General features: G+C 35.1%; 5 protein-coding genes across 6 annotated transcripts; 3 read left to right on the forward strand and 2 right to left on the reverse strand.

Moving 5' to 3' along the window:
• The first annotated feature begins 3,060 nt into the window (after nt 1-3,060).
• LOC103866908 (probable carboxylesterase 8) lies at nt 3,061-4,471 on the forward strand. The gene has a single exon (XM_009144905.3). It carries the CDS (start codon nt 3,293-3,295, stop codon nt 4,265-4,267), a length of 975 nt encoding a protein of 324 aa, XP_009143153.1. The 5' UTR covers nt 3,061-3,292; the 3' UTR covers nt 4,268-4,471.
• Nucleotides 4,472-5,027: 556 nt separating this feature from the next.
• Nucleotides 5,028-6,873, forward strand: LOC103866909 (probable carboxylesterase 9). Its single transcript, XM_009144906.3, has one exon. It carries the CDS (start codon nt 5,088-5,090, stop codon nt 6,060-6,062), a length of 975 nt encoding a protein of 324 aa, XP_009143154.1. The 5' UTR covers nt 5,028-5,087; the 3' UTR covers nt 6,063-6,873.
• LOC103866911 (histone deacetylase complex subunit SAP18) lies at nt 6,659-8,163 on the reverse strand. Of its 2 annotated transcripts, none has more exons than XM_009144907.3 (6): nt 7,956-8,163; nt 7,832-7,864; nt 7,648-7,761; nt 7,375-7,470; nt 6,968-7,042; nt 6,659-6,864 (listed from the first exon to the last, which is right to left on the reverse strand). In XM_009144907.3, the coding sequence occupies exons 1-6, from the start codon at nt 8,064-8,066 to the stop codon at nt 6,832-6,834; spliced, it is 462 nt and encodes a 153-aa protein (XP_009143155.1). In that variant the 5' UTR covers nt 8,067-8,163; the 3' UTR covers nt 6,659-6,831. The 2 variants fall into 2 exon arrangements, with proteins under 2 accessions (XP_009143155.1, XP_009143156.1); XM_009144908.2 differs by having other exon boundaries at nt 7,648-7,758; nt 7,956-8,161.
• A 3,004-nt stretch (nt 8,164-11,167) lies between these two features.
• LOC103866912 (agamous-like MADS-box protein AGL6) lies at nt 11,168-13,366 on the forward strand. The gene is made up of 8 exons (XM_009144909.3): nt 11,168-11,451; nt 11,919-11,997; nt 12,168-12,229; nt 12,348-12,447; nt 12,539-12,580; nt 12,661-12,702; nt 12,784-12,941; nt 13,035-13,366. Exons 1-8 carry the CDS (start codon nt 11,270-11,272, stop codon nt 13,129-13,131), a joined length of 762 nt encoding a protein of 253 aa, XP_009143157.1. The 5' UTR covers nt 11,168-11,269; the 3' UTR covers nt 13,132-13,366.
• Nucleotides 13,367-15,135: 1,769 nt separating this feature from the next.
• On the reverse strand, nt 15,136-18,595 carry LOC103866913 (MADS-box protein SOC1). The gene is made up of 8 exons (XM_009144910.2): nt 18,238-18,595; nt 17,637-17,841; nt 16,457-16,538; nt 16,231-16,292; nt 16,032-16,131; nt 15,915-15,956; nt 15,792-15,833; nt 15,136-15,507 (listed from the first exon to the last, which is right to left on the reverse strand). Exons 2-8 carry the CDS (start codon nt 17,816-17,818, stop codon nt 15,376-15,378), a joined length of 642 nt encoding a protein of 213 aa, XP_009143158.1. The 5' UTR covers nt 17,819-17,841; nt 18,238-18,595; the 3' UTR covers nt 15,136-15,375.
• Nucleotides 18,596-20,787: the final 2,192 nt, after the last annotated feature.

Here is a 20,787-nt window from a genome sequence, read left to right on the forward strand (position 1 = left end):
AATCAATTATTTTAGTATACAGACATTTTATTAAAACTTTTATCCAAATGAAAAGGAAAAGAATACAAAATATTTTAAATTTCTTATACATGTTTAAAAATATTTTAAATTTCAGATACATATATCTACTATTATTAAATATAAGTTCAGAAGGTTATTTGGAAGTTCGAGATATCTTAAACCGACTAAAACAAACATCTGGTACCTCAAACAGGTTGATGCCGAAACAAAAATAATTAAAATTGTGATACAATGCAAGTAGATTATCATTATTTAAACTTCATATATGAAACCACAACTATGGTTATTCCATTTCAAGCAACAGGGCTTTCTTGGTCACATTAGTGGGCCCGTGGGTCCTCTTCTTCGGTGCAGCAGCAGGAAGGTTTTCCTTAACATTCTTATCTCCATCACTACTGCCTTCTTCAGTTTCAACCTGTTAAGGAACTCTGTTACCGTCCGGCATATCGGCATCATCACCATTGTTCCTCCCTGATCCAAACGGATAATCACACACACAAATATATGTAGACGGATAATCAGATGTTCTCAAATCATTCTTACATCGACGACATAGTCAGGTACTGGAACACGCTCATGTTCAGTGAGGATGTGTGTGATTGTGAATGTCTGATGGTGTGCAGTGAAGTTATAAGTGTTAACCCTGACCTGAAAGGTAAATTTCTTTCCTTCCATGTCCGTGATAAACGGAGGCATTGTAACATCCTCAGGATTCACTCCTTACGCAGCCTGTTTGCCAGAGTTAAACCGACAGGCATATTAGATATATGTGTATACAAATATAAAGATATAAGACCCACGTGTTTCTTACCAACATCTGACCGGCTTCAGCAGCTCTGAGGTTATGCAGCTTAGTCATCACACCATCAAAACACCCGAACGCACCTTCAGCAGTATCGTCAGCGATCACCAATTCCACACGATAACTACAAACTAAAGATAATCAGAATATAATCCGAGGACTAATGATACACACGTGTATAAGAATGGATATACAGGTCTACATAATGAATGCGATTCGTACCGTAGAACTCCCACAGCATTATCATTACTGTTAGACACATAACCGTAGATTTCTGGAAAAAAAAACTAAAACATGAAGAGTCGCCGGAATAAAAATCATATAAACTTAAATATCGAAACGAACAAATACGAAGGGGTTCGACAGTATTTCGCAAACTCAACAATCAATAAGAGGTTTTGTTTCTAAAATCAAAAGCAAAATTAAAATCTAACAAAGCATAAAGAGGTTCGCCGGAATCTTGTATAAACAAAGAATTTGAAATTTGTGGAGAAACTAAAATAAAAACGAACAATCAAGAAAAATTTCGCCGGAATCCCGATTATTCAACAATCAGTAAGAGGTTTTGTTTTAAAAGAGGTTCTCTCTAATAAAAAAAAACAATTCTAACAAACACACAAAAGTTCACCGGAATTCTTGTTCAAACACAAACCCTTAAAAAGGAAAATAGACTCACATTGACATCCACCATATGAGCATGTCGACCTACGTCAGATCACCCCCACGTTTCACATTTCTTGCTTCCCAGAATCTCAGAAGCCGGGCCTCCACGATGGAGGAGCATTTGCCGGATTTGAGGTCGGAGAAAAAAGCTCTGGAATTAGCCATTTCAAAATATTGCAGTATGAGATGTAAGAGATAGCAAGAAGAGATGGGTTCAAGGGGAAGAATCCAACCTCTATTTATACAGATCCTGGCACCGCCTCTAAGATCGAAAGAAAGCTTTGAATACACATTGTGATGGAGCCAATAAATGGGATTTATGAGGAAGATATTTAATCACACCGTTTCAGGTCACCGGAACGCCGCCGCAGATGAGGAGAGACGAACTCTGTTTAGTCGATGCAGAGTAGTAGGGTTAGAGTGTTCTCTTTCAAGTCGGGCCCAGAATATTACCAATAGACCAATTACACCATATCAAACGAAGCCCAAAAGAACAGATTTTTAATGAATCGCTGCGTTTTGGCTTCATGGGACACGTGTCAGCACCTCGTAAAACGAATTTCCAAGCTGTCATCCCATGTGGCATACCTGGGAGGGATACAAACCTTCTTTTATATATATAGATGTGGCTTAATTTTTAATTTATTTTAAATAGCTAATTGATAGTTTTTTACAATGAAATAATATTCTATTTGATTGTAATTTACATGATATAAAAATTTCTCTGAATATGAATCTTTATCTTTAAGACAAACGAAATTATCTTTATCTTAAAATTTATTTTTATTATCGAAATTTATTTTAATTATTTGCTTCCAATGTCTTGGAGCTTTTTTTTTTGTGTGTGTATGATGTTGTTCTCTTGTTAATAGTATTATTCTCTTTTGTAAAATTATTTAGTCCTTGTTGAGGAAGATATCAAGAGCACAATGATCAAAAGGGTTTCTGTTCCCATTGACCGTGAAACTGGAGCTTGCAAAGGGTGTGTGTGACTCATTACACTTTGTTACCAGTTTTGCGAATTTCAGATGCTAACTTGAATTTTGTTTTTAACGAATTGCCTACAGCATATGAGAATGCGTTTGAACTTGATGGTAGTGACATGAGCATGGAATATCGTTTTTGACATTGTAGTCGATTGAAGGCCTAGTTTCACTCCCACAGGTTGATAAATCTTGATAGGAAAGCGCCCAACTTCTCACTGGTTCTTTCTTTTATTTTTGGCAATTAAGAAAACCTTTAAGGACCGAGTAAAAGCCTGCAATTGAAAATGCTCTTAATACTTAAGTCTTATTGGTCTGCTTGAAGCTTGATGATGAGTTAGCCTAGGTTCATAGTGACAAAAATGTTACAGTCCTATATTCTAAATCCTTATTCAAAACTCTAAAACATGCTTCTGAGTCAAACAAACACTTGTAACAATACAAGAGGAGATTCACCACAACATAAGAAAACAAGTTCGTTGGATATTTATGAGAAAAAGGTTTTAATGCACATTCGTTGGATATTTATGAGAAAAAGGTTTTAATGCACAATAACGCTTATGTCGACTATTAAGGTACACAAAGATATTAGCCGTTATATTAGGTTTGCTTCTACGATTTGGTGTCAAATGTAGTAATGAGTCTGATCTTAAACCACTATTAATGGATAGCATTCTAATCTAGGCAGATCCAACTACAAGGTCTCCGTCTTTAATGAAAAACGTTGATCGTTTCAACCTCTCAGATCTTCAGTTTCAGAATCCTCTTCATAATCACACTTCACACACACACACTCCACCACAGAAACTATCTCCATCTCTCCATGGAAGCTCCTCCACCTTCAAGCGACCCATACAAGTTCCTCAACATTACACTCAACTCAGATGGGTCCCTCACCAGACACCGTGACTTCCCCAAACTACCCCCGACCGAACACTCCAAAGACATCCCTCTAAACCCAAACAACAAAACCTTCATCCGTCTCTTCAAGCCCCGCAACATCCCCCCGCCGGAGACCAAACTCCCCATCCTCATCTACTTCCACGGCGGAGGTTTCATCCTCTACAGCGCCGCCTCCGCTCCTTTCCATGAATCCTGCACCAAAATGGCCGACCGTCTCCAGACAATGATCCTCTCTGTCGAATACCGCCTATCCCCAGAGCACCGTCTCCCGGCGGCGTACGACGACGGCGTCGACGCCATCTCATGGCTCCGAGACCAAGCTCGCAACGGAGGGGACTGTGACACGTGGCTGAGCGACGTTGATTTCTCGAGATGCTTTGTCATGGGATCGAGCTCCGGCGGGAACATCGTGTACAGCGTCGCGTTGCGCGTCGCGGAGACGGATCTCTCTCCGGTTAAGATCCGAGGGCTGATAATGAACCAAGCTTTCTTCGGCGGCGTCGAGCCGTCGGATTCGGAGTCGCGTCTTAAAGACGACAGGATCTGTCCGTTGACCGCGACTCACTTGCTTTGGTCGCTTTGTTTGCCTCACGGTGTGGATCGTGACCACGTGTACAGCAACCCGATCAAGAGCAGCGGGGCGGAGGAGAGAGAGAAGATGGGGCGGTTTCCGTCGACTCTTATTAACGGTTACGGTGGTGATCCGTTGGTTGATAGGCAGAGAGACGTGGCGGAGATGCTGAAGGCACGTGGGGTTCACGTGGAGACGAGGTTTGATAAAGATGGGTTTCATGCGTGCGAGTTGTTTGATGAGAACAAAGCTAAGGCTTTGTATGACACCGTTGAGGGTTTTATGAAGAGTTGTTCGATGACTGCACCGTCGTCCAACATGTAGTAGTACGTTGTAATGATGTTCTTATGAAATTATCTACCATAATAATGAAATTATGCATGCAGTATATCATGTACTTGTTTGAGTGTTATAAGCGAGTTGCATTGCAATGTCGCTTTGTGTCTATCCATATGGTTCTGACTTCTGAATCTCTCTACTATTTGTATGATGTTTAAACTGAATCGGATGTTCAAATGTTAAAGTGCTGCCGCTGAAAGCTTAAGTCAAGTTTATCAACATTTCAATTTATGATTTTCGTTTTAAAAAAACGATAAATTTTGAACACAATATAGCTTATAATAATTAGCAAAACTACATTATTGTTTTGAATATTGCATTGAGGACACTGTTAGTCTAACAGGCACTCTTCAACCATAATTTCAACATGGAACTATTAAATTATTCTGAGATTAATAATTAGCAAAACTACATCACTGTTTTGTGTATTGCACTGGAGTCTGGAGACACTTTTAGATGTGCACAATTTCACCATGTAGATATATATTTTTCAAAGGCTTGAAATCGTGACGTGTTTAGACAATTGAATCAATCATTTGCATGCACGCAATAAAATGTCTTTGAGTTCCATGTAATTTAAGACAAAACATAAGCAAACGTACAACATTATTCCTCATTTAGACAAAAATATAAAAAACATCCTTGAACTGGTCAATATCGCTAAAACTAAGCAACATCATGACCTCAAATTAGTCCGTGCATTAATCCTAATCACACACAGCTTAAGCTCCAATAAACGTAAACACACAAAAAACTTAAATAACTCCAAATACTTCTTGCTAATCATAGTTCAGATTTTAAAACCATGTCACGAGACCCAGTCCCCGCGTTTGATGCATACAAGCACCTCAACCTCTCAATCAACCCCGACGGCTCTTGCACTCGCAACTTCGAGTATCCAATAGTCGACCCCGACCCCTCCCCGTCCCCGGGAAAGCTCACCGCCTCCAAAGACATCACCATCAACCTCGAAACCGGCGTGACCGTGCGCATCTTCCGACCAACCAACCTCCCATCCAACGACAACACCATCGCTCGCCTCCCCATCCTCATCCACCTCCACGGCTCCGGGTGGGTCCTCTACCCAGCCAACTCCCCCGCGAACAGCCGCGGCTGCTCCCAGATGGCCAGCGAGCTAACGGTGATCATCGTCTCCGTCAACTACCGTCTCGCTCCAGAGAACAGGCTCCCGACCCAATACGACGACGCATTGGAAGCCCTCCTCTGGGTCAAACGCCAAGCCGTCGACCAAACTAACGGCGAGCCGTGGCTCAGAGACTACGCCGACTTCTCGCGCTGCTACATCTTCGGCTCCAGCACCGGCGCCAACCTCGCTTTCCAGCTGGCGCTAAGGTCGTTAGACCACGACTTGACGCCGTTAAAAATAGACGGGAGCGTGTTTTACCAACCGTTCTACGGCGGGAAAGCTAGGACGAAGGCCGAGCTTAAAAACTTCGCCGACCCGGTGATGCCGGTGCCGGCGATAGACGCCATGTGGGAGCTTTCTCTGCCTAAGGGCGTTGATAGGGATCACAGGTACTGTAATCCGGTGGGTTACTTGCCGCAGAAGGAGAAAGTGGGGCGTCTGGGACGGTGCTTGGTGATTGGTTACGGCGGAGACACGTTGGTTGATCATCAGCAAGACTTTGTGGAGATGCTGGTTACGGCTGGTGTTAGGGTTGAAGCTAAGTTTGACGATGCTGGTTTCCATGGGATCGAGCTCGTTGATCCACGGCGAGCCGTTGCTCTTCTTAATATGATCAGAGAGTTTATTAATTAATTAATTATAATAAAAATTAATGAAATAAGATTTTAATGTAATATATGAAAGAAAAAAAAATCAGTTTAAGTTATGGTTAAATATTTTTTTGTAAAATTTTGTTTTCGTGAAATGAATAAAATGATCACTTTATTTGAAGTAATATTCAAAATAAATGATAAAATTATCATTGCTTTGTTTACTTTTAATTAAAATTAGTTCAGTTCATGTGATCAGGTTTAGAAAATAGAAATCCAAAGATCTGACGGTGGATAACATCATCCTGAACTAATACATAAACATCATTCTTCACGGGATCAGTGTCATTTTTCGTAACACTGTAGTTGAAAGATCTTCGACTTACCAAAACTGTTTTACCAAAAAAACAATGTCATCTAAGTTAAAATGATGGAGTCCTAGTTAGGCTAGGTTTTGGACAAGAAGACATTGCATTTGATTATTGAAGGATGCTCAGGGAAATCACTATTGTCAATGTTGCTCGTGGGGAATTTAATCGATGAAAAAAAGAGGTGTTACAAGTTTTCTATTGTACTAGTATTACTATTAGTCATATTGACAGGATTTGGTTAAATCTAATTTCAGGAAAGAACCAACGGTTAATCAAAAAGTAGAACATGTTTTACTAAATCAATAGTGCACAAGACCAGATCCAAAGATACATAAACATATGTGTCTAAACAAAGTTTTGAAACGGAAACAACCATGAATGCGTTCTTTCACTTGTGCACACACACCTAAAGCTCAATTGACGAGAAACAGAAACCAACTCTCAGTAGATAGCCACATCCAGATAATCACCAATCTACAAAAAGAAAAGATGAATAATTGCAGTTATAGCTACCAAGTTTTGATTATAAAGGTTTTCAAAATCTTATGTGTATGTGTGTTATGTTTCAACTCTTTACCTCGAAATGAAGGTCAGCGAGTGTTTTACTGTCGTCTGGTTGCTTTCGGTTTGGATAAGACATCGTCTGACCAACCTTTTATCAATCAACCAAAAAAAAAAAAACAATCACAAGATCAGTCCATGTGTTCTTGGTATCACATAAGCAAAACAAGACAACAACAAGTACAGCGAACTAAATCTGAATGATCATAAGCATGGGAAGATCCCTAATCGATGCATATATGATTTAAGCATGCTTCATAACCCAACTATAACCAAAAGACATGCTCAAGCTAGTGTGTAAACATTACTTTCTCAAACCTCTGAATCACTGATAGCTAATCCTACTACTAAAAAGAGTGGCAGAAAAGCACAGAAGAACGCATCATCTTATCAAGAATGTGAAGAAGATAAAAATAATTTCACCTGTCTGACAATAAAGCGGCCATTCTTGTCTGGATAAACAAACGCAAAAGACAACCTTGCATCTCTTCTCCTAGCTGCTACAGACACTTCTTTGACCTGTAACAAAAAAAAAAAACGTGGTTTTACTCTCTATATTCCCTTTGTATGCAATTAGAAAACCTCCAAAACTCAAAAAAAAATCAAACAGTGGAAGAAAGTGGCTTCTTTAACTAAAAAGATTACACCTTTTTCAAACAATATACAATAGGCACATCTACTAAAGAGACTACATACCAAATCTGTTAACTCGCGAAGATTAGCATCTTTCCAAGTGTAGATTTGAACTTCATCCTTAGGCTCTTTGCCTCTCACAGCATAATCTTCCTTCGTATGATGACCACCCGTCTGCTAAAGCATTGATAATATGCGATTGGTAATCAATACGTTAAAAGGAAGAGACTTTGGAGAAAAGACGAACCTTGGTGAACACACGAAGAAGCAGGGGACATGTCTGCAATTCGAAATAGTAGAATCAGTGAGTTCAATTACAAACCCTAGAAAAAGATTCTCCACGGATACGAGATTGTGAATCGAATACAAACCTTCTCGCGATCGACAGGTTCGGTTTTAGGGCGAGGAGGTTGTTGATTAACGCCTCTCGGAGGCGGCGGCAACGGCCTACCACCACCTTGTCTTCTCGCTGTTTCAGCCATCTCTCTCTCTCTCTCTAACGCTCTCGAAAATCTCCGACGAAGGTATTGTAGTTGTAATGTCCCAAGAAGAGTGATAGGATTGCTTTAGGCCCATTACTATTTAACTTAAATGGGCCTTTTCTAGATTAATATTGGGCCTTTATATTATTTCTTTGTCGAGGGCCCTTTTATAATACTGTGGTTATCAACACTGTGGCTCTAACTAAAAACAGAAACATGCAACATATATTAGTTTAACGAAAAAAAAAACTTCTCATGAAATGTTAATATAGTTCACATATTTCTTCTTTATTTGATTTTCTTTCAATATCCCGTTGTCAATCGATACTTTTGACACATCAGAATAGTTATCTAACAACATGAAGAAGAAAACATCGATACCAATCCAGACTTATCGTTTGTATTGACTGGTATCTTTTTGTTCTCAGTTAATTTTAACATTCATTCAAAATTTCTCACTGAATGAAGAGCATCATCTACAATTGGGTATATTATATATAACCAAAGTAAACCGCGCAACAATTATACTTACCGGCCTACCCGGTATAAGCCAGTCAAGTCAATACAAATGATAATAATGTATAATGAGACTTCACGTGCCCTCCTAGATCCTAAAATAAAACTATATGCTGGTTTTTTTGCCAATTTCCTTTTGCTTCTTTTTTTTTTTTTGTTCACACATTTTGCTTCTTTCTCTCTTTTGTTCACACTTTGCTTCGTTCTCTTTTTTTTTGTCGAGCTTCGTTCTCTTGTTATAGTATAATGGTAAGAAAAGCATATGACAAAAAAGAAAAGAAAACGGGGTCATTGATTGCTTTGATGTTTCAAGAACGTCGTATTCATAACGATAAGGCGCAGTGACCCTACACTCACATGAAGCTGCAGTGCTATCTCCACAAGAATGCGAGGATATTAATATTTTTCAAATAACATTTGGTGAGGAAATTAATATACAAGTAAATATATTACTATAAAGTGAAAAGTATGAAACTACAAAGACTACCAGATCTTCTTTGCTTCCCTTTCCGAATTTGGCATGCCCGAACTCATATCTTCACAAATAGATCATTATTCAATATTTTCTTTTGTTTCTGTGAGACATATACTGATGTTTAATTCACGTGGCTTGTTTTTTTCAAAGGAAATACTAAATAGTCGAGATTCGAGTACTATAATGCTGTCTACCATGTTCTATGAAACTCGTCCGAAACATATATAGTTTTTATCTCATCAACATACGACTTTTCCTTTTTTATTTTCTTGGATTTGACACAACGAGGATGGTTTGGTCAGTGTCCTTTGTTTTCCTTTTGCATGTACAGTTGTAATAACTTTCGAAACATATAGACCAACAAGCTTTCATTTTCTTTAACAAGTTCTAATTACTTAAACAGCTATATGTTAGTGCATTTATGGGTTCTTAATTTTGTTGAGGTATATAAACCATAAGTGTAGTATAACTCTGGATTTGTGGAAGAATTTGTTGAGAAATAAAATAAAACAGTTTAGGCAATTAATGCATGGTTATTTATTACTCGTTTGACAATGTTAAAAGCTTTGAGTCAGATTGGTTATATAAATAGGTTAAAAAATATATAATATATACGATATACACACACATTTAAGCTTTAATATCCACGTATATCTTCAACTTGATTTATGGATTACGATTATATAGATGTTAAACTGTTAACTAAATAGTATCATTGTTTGTTGTTCCATGTGATGATTCTCTGTTCGTTCGCTAATTTGTGTGCTGTTCCTCCAATAGATGGGAGTATCTAACAGAAGCAAAGAAACATAAGTGACGGATCCATTGATTTTCTTAAAAATTGTGAAACCTCGGACAAAGGAAGAGAACTTCGTTATTTTTCTAAATCTGTGTAAAAAATGATGAGGTTTGAATTTTTTTTTTCTTACTAGAAGACCATAAAGACTGACACGTTCACTGGCATATCAAAATTATTACATGTGACGACTATATTTTAGGGAAGCTTCGCTAGCTCGTTAGCCAAAACTAATGCGATGTTTTTTGACCTTTTTTACTAAAAAAAAAGCAAATGATGTTTTTTTTTTACTTGAGGAGGCAAAAACTATAGTTGAGCTGATGTGGTAGAAAATAAGTTAAACTGTCAATCAGGTATTAAGTTATAAAGTGAACCTTCATCAACAAAATAAAAACTGATATAAATCATTCAGCTATTAGCATTAAAAATTCAAATCTAATCTTGTAAACAAAATCAAATTAGATTGAATCCATATATGCATATAGGGGAATATTTCAAATCATTTATAGTGGAAATAGCGTGAGCTTCGCTTATTGTACTTGTTTACCTAACATCTTACTATTATTAACCAAATATGTGAAACCTCCAAAAACGACGATGAATTTTCTGCGATCCTTTTGACCAATTAAATTTTCAAATATTGGTAGAACTTAACCAGCAGTAATTTCATACGTAATCAACATCGTTCAATTTAGGTTATATAAACATTCTAACTAAATATGGTAATATACTGAGCCACTGCTATTTAATTAAATTATTTGTAACGGCGATTACCTTTATAAAAATTTAAGAGATCAATGCTTCACCCGAGTAGACAACCGATTTTTATGTTTAGTAGCTAATATACCAATTAGTTATCATGTAATAATAAAAAAAAATTCCTGACCGTGAACATGAACTATAACATTTGAAGAAAAAAACTGAATTCGTTTTTTTTAGGCAACAAAAAACTGATTTCGTTTGAATTTGAAATATCAAGCTCTTTGGAAAGCAAAGAATAATATAGTTATTAAAAAGTGAAAATAATTGAACTTCTAGTGGTCCAACTGTTACAAGAAGATTTCCATTCTGAGGTATTAACTAAAATTACGAGAACATAGTTATCATTTTGCTCCATCAAAATTGACATCATTTTTAGTTTATTTATTTCTAATTTCTATTTCTAAAAATTTATCATTTGTTGTACTACTTACTTAGTACAGTCGAGAAACAATAATTAATGATATTTAATCAATCACCATTTTAACCTAAAAGGGTTTTACCTATTTATATATATACACACATATATATATATATATATATATATATATGACACGTTATCGTGTACGATACAATATATTCCTTTGATATACTTCAAAAAGTTACTAGTTCCTGATAAGAGAAGAAATCAGAATCAAGAAAAAGGAGAGAGAAAATATGGGAAGAGGGAGAGTGGAGATGAAGAGGATAGAGAACAAAATCAATAGGCAAGTGACCTTCTCAAAAAGAAGAAATGGTTTGTTGAAGAAAGCTTATGAGCTCTCTGTTCTCTGTGATGCTGAAGTTGCTCTCATCGTCTTCTCTAGCCGTGGCAAGCTCTACGAGTTCGGCAGTGTCGGGTATATTTCTGCTCCTTTGCACGATCTTCTTAGCTCTTTATATATTTCAATAAAGTTAGGTTTCTTATAAAACTAATTAAATGGGCTCTTTTATCACTAGCTATATCGTACGAATACGATTAAAAAAATGATCAAGGCTTTATCTTGTGGGTATTCTTAAAGGTTGTGTCTTTTATCCTAAGGTAACTAGGGTTCATCGTTATACTTTATCTCAGTACTCCCTCTCTCTTAGATCAATTATCATAAGCCAATGTGTCCGTCCGTACGTTTTACTTTGTTATTTGATTTTTTTTTTTATAATTTGGATCTGGATTCTTTGGTCTTGAAGAAACAAAATCCAAATGGTTAGGGAAAAACAACTAAATTAGGGTTTCCTTTCGTTGGTCTTTGTCGTAAGAAAGAAACTCTAAACATAATTGAGCTAAAGATCTCTCGCGTGTAATAATCTTTTTAAATTTAATTTGCAGAGTTGAAAGAACTATTGAACGGTATCATCGTTGCTACAACAGTTCTGTGACCAATAATAGACCTGAAGAGTCTAAACAGGCACGTATATATACGTACTTTGACTTTGGTTTATACAATAGATGATCTTGATTATATATTTATACAATAGATGATCTTGATTATATATTTATACAATATATAACGTTCACTTCAAATTCTCTTGCTACTATATGCTTTTCTATATAATTCTGTATTTCTATATGGTGCAGAACTGGTGTCAGGAGGTGGCAAAGCTGAAAGCCAAATACGAATCGCTTGTTCGCACTAATAGGTCTAGTAACAGTTTACTAAAGACTTAGAAGTTATATAGTAATCATGATCTTCTGCTATACATATTATATATATAACTGAATAGTTGACATGTGTTGATATTCATGCTAATTATCAAGGCATTTGCTTGGAGAAGATATTGGAGAAATGGGCGTGAAGCAACTGCAAGCGTTGGAGCGGCAGCTGGAAGCAGCTCTTACTGCGACTCGACAACGGAAGGTTGTATCATCTAGACCGGTCTTGTTTCATTTCCAATCATATGTTCATGAAGACTAAACCAAAATTAATCTTGCAACTGATATATATGCAGACACAAGTTATGATGGAAGAAATGGAAGATCTTCGGAAAAAGGTAAGTTACATATAAATGTTACATAGCAAATTGATACATGTATTTTTCATATACCAATCAATCTACTTTTGAAATGGTAGGAGCGGCAACTCGGAGACATAAACAAACAACTCAAGATTAAGGTTTTCACTTTAGGTCTCAAGATTATCATTTTTGTAGAAAAATAACTAAGTCGTTTATGATTTTAATATGTTTGCCAATAGTTTGAAGCCGGAGGCCATGCTTTCAAATCCTTTCAAGACTTCTGGCCAAACTCGGCAGCATCGATGATGGCCGGTGATCCTAACAATTCTAAATTTCCGGTTCAGCCTTCTCATCCTGATTCAGTGGATCGCAACACCGAACCCTTTTTACAAATAGGGTACGTAACAATTTTCCATTTTTCTTCGTGTTGTGAAAATGGATAGAAGTTATGTATTGATTATAAGACTAGTTTGGTACTTGTATACATTAGGTTCCAACAACATTACTACGTGCAAGGTGAAGGGTCTTCGGTACCAAAGAGTAATGTGGCATGTGAGACTAATTTCGTCCAAGATTGGGTTCTTTGACCCTTTGTTGACTAGATCACGATGCCAATGTCACTCCAATTTCAGCTCTAAAGTTGGACACTTCAATTAGAATTGTTTTTTTTATAAGAAAAACTTAGTTTTTATCACTGGTGCGTTACTTAGTTCGAACTCGTGTGAGTGTGTCCAGTATCCGCATGTATGGATTCCTTAAACATTTTAACACGTTTGTTTTTCTGACACTCATTTTCATACGAACTGAAATTTAATTCCAAAACAGTAAGTAAGCTGTGACTAACTATGAACGAACCCCAAGCAACGCTTTTCCAAAAGTAAGCAAAAAGTTAAACTAAATACGAACGAATCAAAAAAAAAGGCACATAGTATCCTTGGAATAAATCGCGATGGTTAAGCTGGACCTACTTTATCGTTACATAATTTGAGTTTGGCAAACGTCACTGATCTGTCTTTTTCACAAGTCCTCGTATTATTGATTTTTGCTATTTTATGTTTCCAACTAAAAAAGTTACAATGGAAGCCCCACCCACCCGTTTATGACTGGGGCTATTATCACAATGTAAGCCTATTTTATAAGTAGGCCCTTACATAATATAAGAATAGGCCCAAATCTGTGTCTAAACGCACGTGCCAATGCAATATCTCTTTCATGTACAGTACATCTATTATCCAAACATGTTTATTACAACATTATATACGCTTCAAAACCCTATTTTTCTCTGTAATTCTAAAAAATCGAGAGGTAATGTTCATAATAATGAATTTTACTACTACTTACATTCTATACATTATATGTTTTTTCTATGCTTCAAGTATTATTAAAATTAAATCGTTAATAGCTTTTGCTATTAGTATTATACTATTGGTTACTCTCTAAAACACCGATGTATAGATGTATAAACGGTGCATGTTCCTATATTTGTGTAAAATTTTAGATACAAAGTTATAATCAGGAAAGTATGTAGAATGTAATTACTGTCCAGATAGTAACTTTACTAGTATGCATACTGAAGAACCGCCTAAAGGAATAGAGTCTCAAAATTAAAAATTCGAATTTCATTGTCTAAGAAACAATCTCTGATGTTGCGGGGTTGACTGAACTAAGTCATTTGTGTTCTAGTTGTTTCTGACATATTATGGATAAATTAAGATCTGAAATTTCATTTTAAAAAAATATAACAAATTCTCGAGAAAAAATTTAGTGACTAAGTTTAAGGTTATAGTCGTATATGCATGGGCCGAGATCATTGAATCTGAGTATTAGTTCATCTCCAATCCATAACACTATTTTAATGTAATTTTGGCACTAAATTTTTTTAAAGTCTTCAACCACAATATCAAATATCACATTAAATCATTTTTATATCATTAATGAAGATTCTCTTGGTTGATAATTTTGATAAATATTAATTATTTTTATGAATAAAATGTATAAATTAATATTAAAATTGTAACTACAATACTATTTCTATTTTAAAATGTTTAAATTAAACTATGTGTTTAAAATTAATTTATATTTATATATAAATTAATATGAAATATTAATTAAATTAAATATAAAAATAACTATGATATATTTAAAATATTTAAATTGTGAAATAATCATACAAATCAATGTAAAAACATAATTAAATAATGCATCGAATAAACAATTTTGATATAAATTAAGAATTTTTTTTTTTGCTGTTGCTACAGTGTGTGCATCAAATATAGTGTAGCACTATAACAAAAAAAAATCACACCAAAATGCAGCTGCATTCCGTTGGATTAGAGAGAAGAAACATCACATCTGTCACTATTTTCACGTTTTACTGTGCAGTTGGAGTTGACCTTACTAATAATAACTGAACTTGAAATAAGCTTGAATCAATTTGCTCACCAGTTCTCTGTTGGCGACAAATGCGTAAAGAAAAATAAAGCTGCAGGGTCTTTATATACTTATACTCTCGACTCGGGAGGGCTAGGAGCAATGAGTTATACATAGGTATTCCTGATTTGGAGGGAAAAGCCTGAATTGATATATACATAAATACATAATAATAAAACTTGAACATGAGCAATAAACATAATTAGATTCTACAGAGGCAAGTATACAATAATATAATGGATACATAACAGAGGCAGTTCAGTTTAAAGAAGAGAGTGATAGAGAGAGAGAGAGAGAAAGAAGACAACAAGAGACGCAGCTTTAGAGTTTTGTTACTTGTACTTATACAACAAGCCCGTTTTTACGCTTTATTTTGTTTTTGTTTTTGGAGAGTGGCTTGTTCACTTTCTTGAAGAACAAGGTAACCCAATGAACAACTCTGTCTCTACTTCAGAACTTGGGCTACTCTCTTCGTCACCTTTTCCACTTTCTTGGTTCTTATTCGACCAGACTTCGATTTCATGAGATCCCCACTGAAATAAAAAAATAAGTATTAATATATAGACACAAGACCAATAGATGCAAAGAAGATAGAACAAACACATAGACGATCAAGGTCATGAGTCATGACGATCGAATAACCCTAAAAAAAAGAACCAAACTTTTAACTATCATAAAAGAATAAAAGAAACGGTGTGCAAGTGCAATCCTAACTTTGGAACCATATGGGATATTCGTTTTTAGAAGAAAATGTGAAAGTGAAACCCTAACTAGAGAACAATAAGATATATATATTCGTTTATAGAATATATTGTACCTTTTCAGTGAGCTTCTTGTTTTCTGCAGCTAGAGCTTTCTCCTGCAAAGTTTATTCCAATAGTAAAAAGCAAGCACAAGAAGATTATCAAGTTGGAGTATTCCTCCAGTTGCGTCTCATTACCTTTTGCTTGAGCTGCTCAATTTGTTCCTTAAACACTTGAGTCTAAAAGAAACGAGTAACTAAGTTAGAATTATGAGTGCTTCAATAAAAATCATAATGTGGGGATGATATATATACCTTTCTTGCTCGGATACATTTGACACTTTTCTCAAGTTGTTGCTCAATTTGCTGCAGCTCCTCTATCGAACATGATCCTATGCCTTCTCCCAAGAGTTTACTAATTATAGTAAGAAAAGACTTACTACGATCAAACTCTTACTATATGATGTATATACAATAATTCAAGTCTATGATGTGTTTGTGTTGGATAACCAACCGTTTGGAAGCTTCAAGTTGTTCAATTTTCTTCATCATGTTTGCTGCTTCATGTTTCAAATGCTGTAGGTTAAATCACAAAATGTTATTGCATGTGATTATCTTTAATATGTAGGTTAAAAGTGACATTGAGTACTAATATGTGACGTTGAGATTCTGTGTATTATACTTTTTCTTATGCCAATTTATTTTTGTATTAAAAATTAGCACACAATATCATAATTAACCTGCAAATTTTCTTCAGAAACAGGTTTGGTGCTGACACGATCCTTGGTATGCCTCAGATAACGATCTATGGTATCTTGCATACTGTTAAAACATTGAAAACAATTTCACAGATTGAATAAGCACAATGCAAGAAACCAAATCATTTTTTCTTGAACTCAGAAGTTACAAGTTAAGAACATAAAAACTTTCTTAGGTGAAGATATCACAAGTCTTAAGGACATAACTTAGGAAGTCGTATACTATATGGTTTTTCCCCCAATTTTTTGGAAAACCCAAAAACATGTGAGTCTCTTTACTTTAAATTAAGTAGGTTGAGAGAAAGAAGTACAACAAATCGTCTGAAACATCTGATCAAAAGCAGGCCTTTTCTATTTACAGATGTAATGATTCATCAAAAGTACATTTGGTTTCCCTTCTACCCAACAGTAAAAGATAAGTTCTTTCTAATTCTCAAAACAGTCTACATTTAATTCTGGTTTGAGTTTCACAGCAAAAAATTAGGTAGAGAAACAGTAGGAACAAAACATGCAATTTAACTGAACGATATTAGGAATGAGCATGAAATAAAACGTGCCTGATTTATCTTTCAGGACTGATATAAAAAAAGTTCCTAATTACCAGTTAGAGCAATCTATAATTTTTTAAAGCAATGACAAAGCAGATTGGTTCAACCAGATTGTGTATCATGTCAAAACAAAAGAATGCTAATTGCAACATAAATATCATTTTTGAACGAACCAAGAAAGAGTTTAATACAAAACTCAAGGAGTTGTCCAGTGTGTGATCATGATCTCTAATAAAATCCAAGATGATCAATTGTACATACATACATATAACAAGTGCAAAGTACTTGCCAGAGAATTCTTTTGTATTTTAACTTTTATCATAACTCATAACTAAATATGAGAAAGAGACATCTAGGAGGATTAAAAAGATGATGTAGTAGTTAAAAAGAAATAAATAAGATGATGTACTTGGTTTTACTTTAATAATAGACTAACAATTGTAGAAACCAAGAAACTCACTTAACAGTTAACACTCTCTCTAAGCAAACGTCAAAGAGATGTGATTCCGTAAACCGCCAACAGATCCATATATAAACCAAGGTATATAAGCAAAAAAAATTATCTATTTTCTCTGTAGATGATTTATATATATAGTATAAAAAGGAGAACGTACTTGGAGCTGGCAAATTCATAAAGTTTTGCCTTAGGAGAGAAGATGATCAGAGAAACTTCAGCATCACAAAGAACTGAGAGCTCAAAGGCTTTTTTCAGCAAACCATTCCTTCGCTTAGAGAAAGTCACTTGTCTGCTTGTTGCATTCTCTATTCGCTTCATCTGAGTTTTCCCCCTCACCATTTTTTTCTCCTTGTTTAGTTTCCCTTTCAAAACAAAACTATAGTCATACACATAAAACGACCTATTCATTCAAAAAAGGAGGTTCATGATCAAAATATGTTTTCCCCTAGGATTTGATTGATGAAGTCAACGAGAAATGAAGATGATTAAGTACCCGAAAAGCAAATCAATATAAAGTACACATCTATTAGTTTGTGACATGGATTGCTTAAAAACGAATATGAAGGATGCAATTTTAATATTGTTATTGGAATTAATTGAAAGATGCAGTACCCTTTCTTGAGATTTAGCCGAAACAAAACAAACCATAATAAAACCAGATACAAACATCAAATCGAACAAAAATTAAAGCAGATCCATCAGATTAATCCAAGATTATAAAGCAAAAAGTAAGAAAGATCATGAAGGAGAGGTCATACCAGTGGCCAAAAGGGTTAATAAATATAGAAAACCTAACCACGAAGCTTGTACGGGAGATTAATAGAAGAGTTAACTAAGAAGCAGGATTGTGTATAAATAGGAAGATATAGGAGACTTATACAAGCATTAACGGAGGAGCTACGAGAAGAAGAAAAGAAAAGAGAAACTAGATTCTCTGCGAAAGGAAGGATCTTTTTATGGAAGTAACAAAAGAAGTAGTAGTAGCTTTCCTCGTTCCATCTATTTGTGTGTTATAAAGGAAACAAGAGACAAAACTCACACACACTCCTCTCTTCTCTTCTCTCTCTATCTCTGCTTTCTCTTAAAAAGATCCTCTTCTCGTTGTAGTTATGGTAAATGGTGTGGAACAATTATTTTCGTTTTACTTTTTCTTTCTTTGAAAAGTATTTAAATAATATTAAAAATATTGGCATAAAAGGAAGAGAAACTAGTAATATGTGTCGCAAATATGATGGTCGCTTGAAACCTCATCCTTTACTTATTTTGGAAAAATAGCCACAAAAAGGACCAAAATAGCATATTTTGATATATATGGAAATATTTACCTACACATCTTTTTCCCTTCATAAATATCTAGAATTGATGTTTAATAAGATTTTTAAAATCATTTTTTTAAGTGTGGACACAAACACCCTCTCGTACATATATGCCCCCACATGAAATTAATCTGAAATTAAGGATATTTAATATATATATATAATTCTAATATAACAGGCTAGAGTTATGATGTGTTACCTGAAAATGGTGTCGTCACATGAAGATTGGTCAGTTTTTGCTACACATATGGAGGAGTTTTGCCGCAGTAATACATATATCAAGAGTACAAAACACAATGGCGGATAAGCTTGCACGAGGTGCGAGGAGTTCTCCTTCAGCTATGTTATATATTGATTTCATACCTCCGGTTTGGCTTTCCGATCCGGTGGCTCCTTAGTAGAGTAGTTTATTATGCTGTAAAAAAACAATCCAATATTTTGTGTACTTAGTCTTTGCAGATGAATATCATAAAAGTTTGGGATCTATTGATAACGCAGATGAATATATCACAAGACCATCATTATAATATTGTTAATGAGAGACCGATGTTGAGAAACTTCTAATGCGAATGTCCAGGGCCGGCCCTTGGCCCAAACAAAGGAAGCAATGGCTTCCGGCCGTTTTCTTATAAAGATATTTTTAGCCACAATTTTTCAAAACTTTCTTTTAGCCTAGTGGTAAAATCTGAAAATATAGTTTTCCTTAGCCCTCGAATTTCCATAACAGCAGCCTTTTTTTTAAATTTGCTTCTGGTCATCAATTCCCTAGGACCGGCTCTGCGAATGCCCTAATATGATATAAAGTTGTATGCAACTGCCCCTAACATGATATAAAGCTCTAGTGGGCTAGTAGTCGTCCAATGTTAAACATTTTTATTTGTTTTCAGTGATTTGTGAAATTATGTGTGTTTTAATTTTATAGCAGATAATCTTAAAGTTCTATTTGAATTATTAAATAATATTTGCTGTTGCAGTTTTATAGTTTTGACATGGTTGTATTTTATCCACAATCAGATTACACAAACGATGAGGCAATGGCGTGTAATAAACGAAAACGTAACTTAGAAACCCCATTTGCAAAAATGGCACTTGCCAAAAATTGTAACTTTAGAAAACCAATAATGATTCAGCTTATCGAACGTCTTGTCTAGCTAGTGGCACCAAAAAATATCCTTTTTTTGGAGAGAAATGGTTAATGATTTATGTATATACAAATAGGGAGGACCAGGCAGACTATTTATTTTGAGAAAATGAACATCTTTTAGCTGGTGGCTTAATATTACTGACAGCTCCGATGATATTTTGTAAAATAAATATTTTTGGGTTAATTGTCTGTAATTGAAACCTGTTTCAATTTGGATTACATATTAAAAAAACATTATTGTAACTACTAAGAAAATACTTATGTTCAAAAAAAAAACTACTAAGAAAATACTTAGCAAAAAGAAAAAACTACTAAAAAAATAGGGCGTAGAATATTATAAATACATCAACGTCGTCCGTACAGTCACGTACAAAGGTTAGCCAATGATATTTCGAAAACGCACCTTCTACTTTTTCTCATGCTCCAATCGAAAACTCCCCAGACAAAAATATAACTATTATTTATTACAAAGATAAATCGTGCTCCACACTTTGGTCTCGATGTGACCCACGGAAAATAAAAATAAAGATAAAATTCAATACAATACAGCAACTGCTTTTCTTACCCCTTTTAACCTCTTTTTACTTCCTCTTTTAGGTTAAATCGTTCCTCTATATTCACTTTCCTTATATATATATTTAGCTATTTAGGTGTTGAAATTATGTTACAAAAAGAACAGATTCTCCCATCTTGTCCAGAAACCTACTCCGTTCGTTTTTATACTGTTTCTAACAATCCTTGTGATTTCAGTTTGGTTTCTTAGGTTTGGTGAAAGTCCCACATGCATTTTTCCAATAAATGTTTACACGTTATATATATTCATTTATACGTTGGTTTGGTGATTATTT

Source organism: Brassica rapa, chromosome A05 (genome assembly GCF_000309985.2).
Source record: "Brassica rapa cultivar Chiifu-401-42 chromosome A05, CAAS_Brap_v3.01, whole genome shotgun sequence".
NCBI lineage: Eukaryota > Viridiplantae > Streptophyta > Magnoliopsida > Brassicales > Brassicaceae > Brassica > Brassica rapa.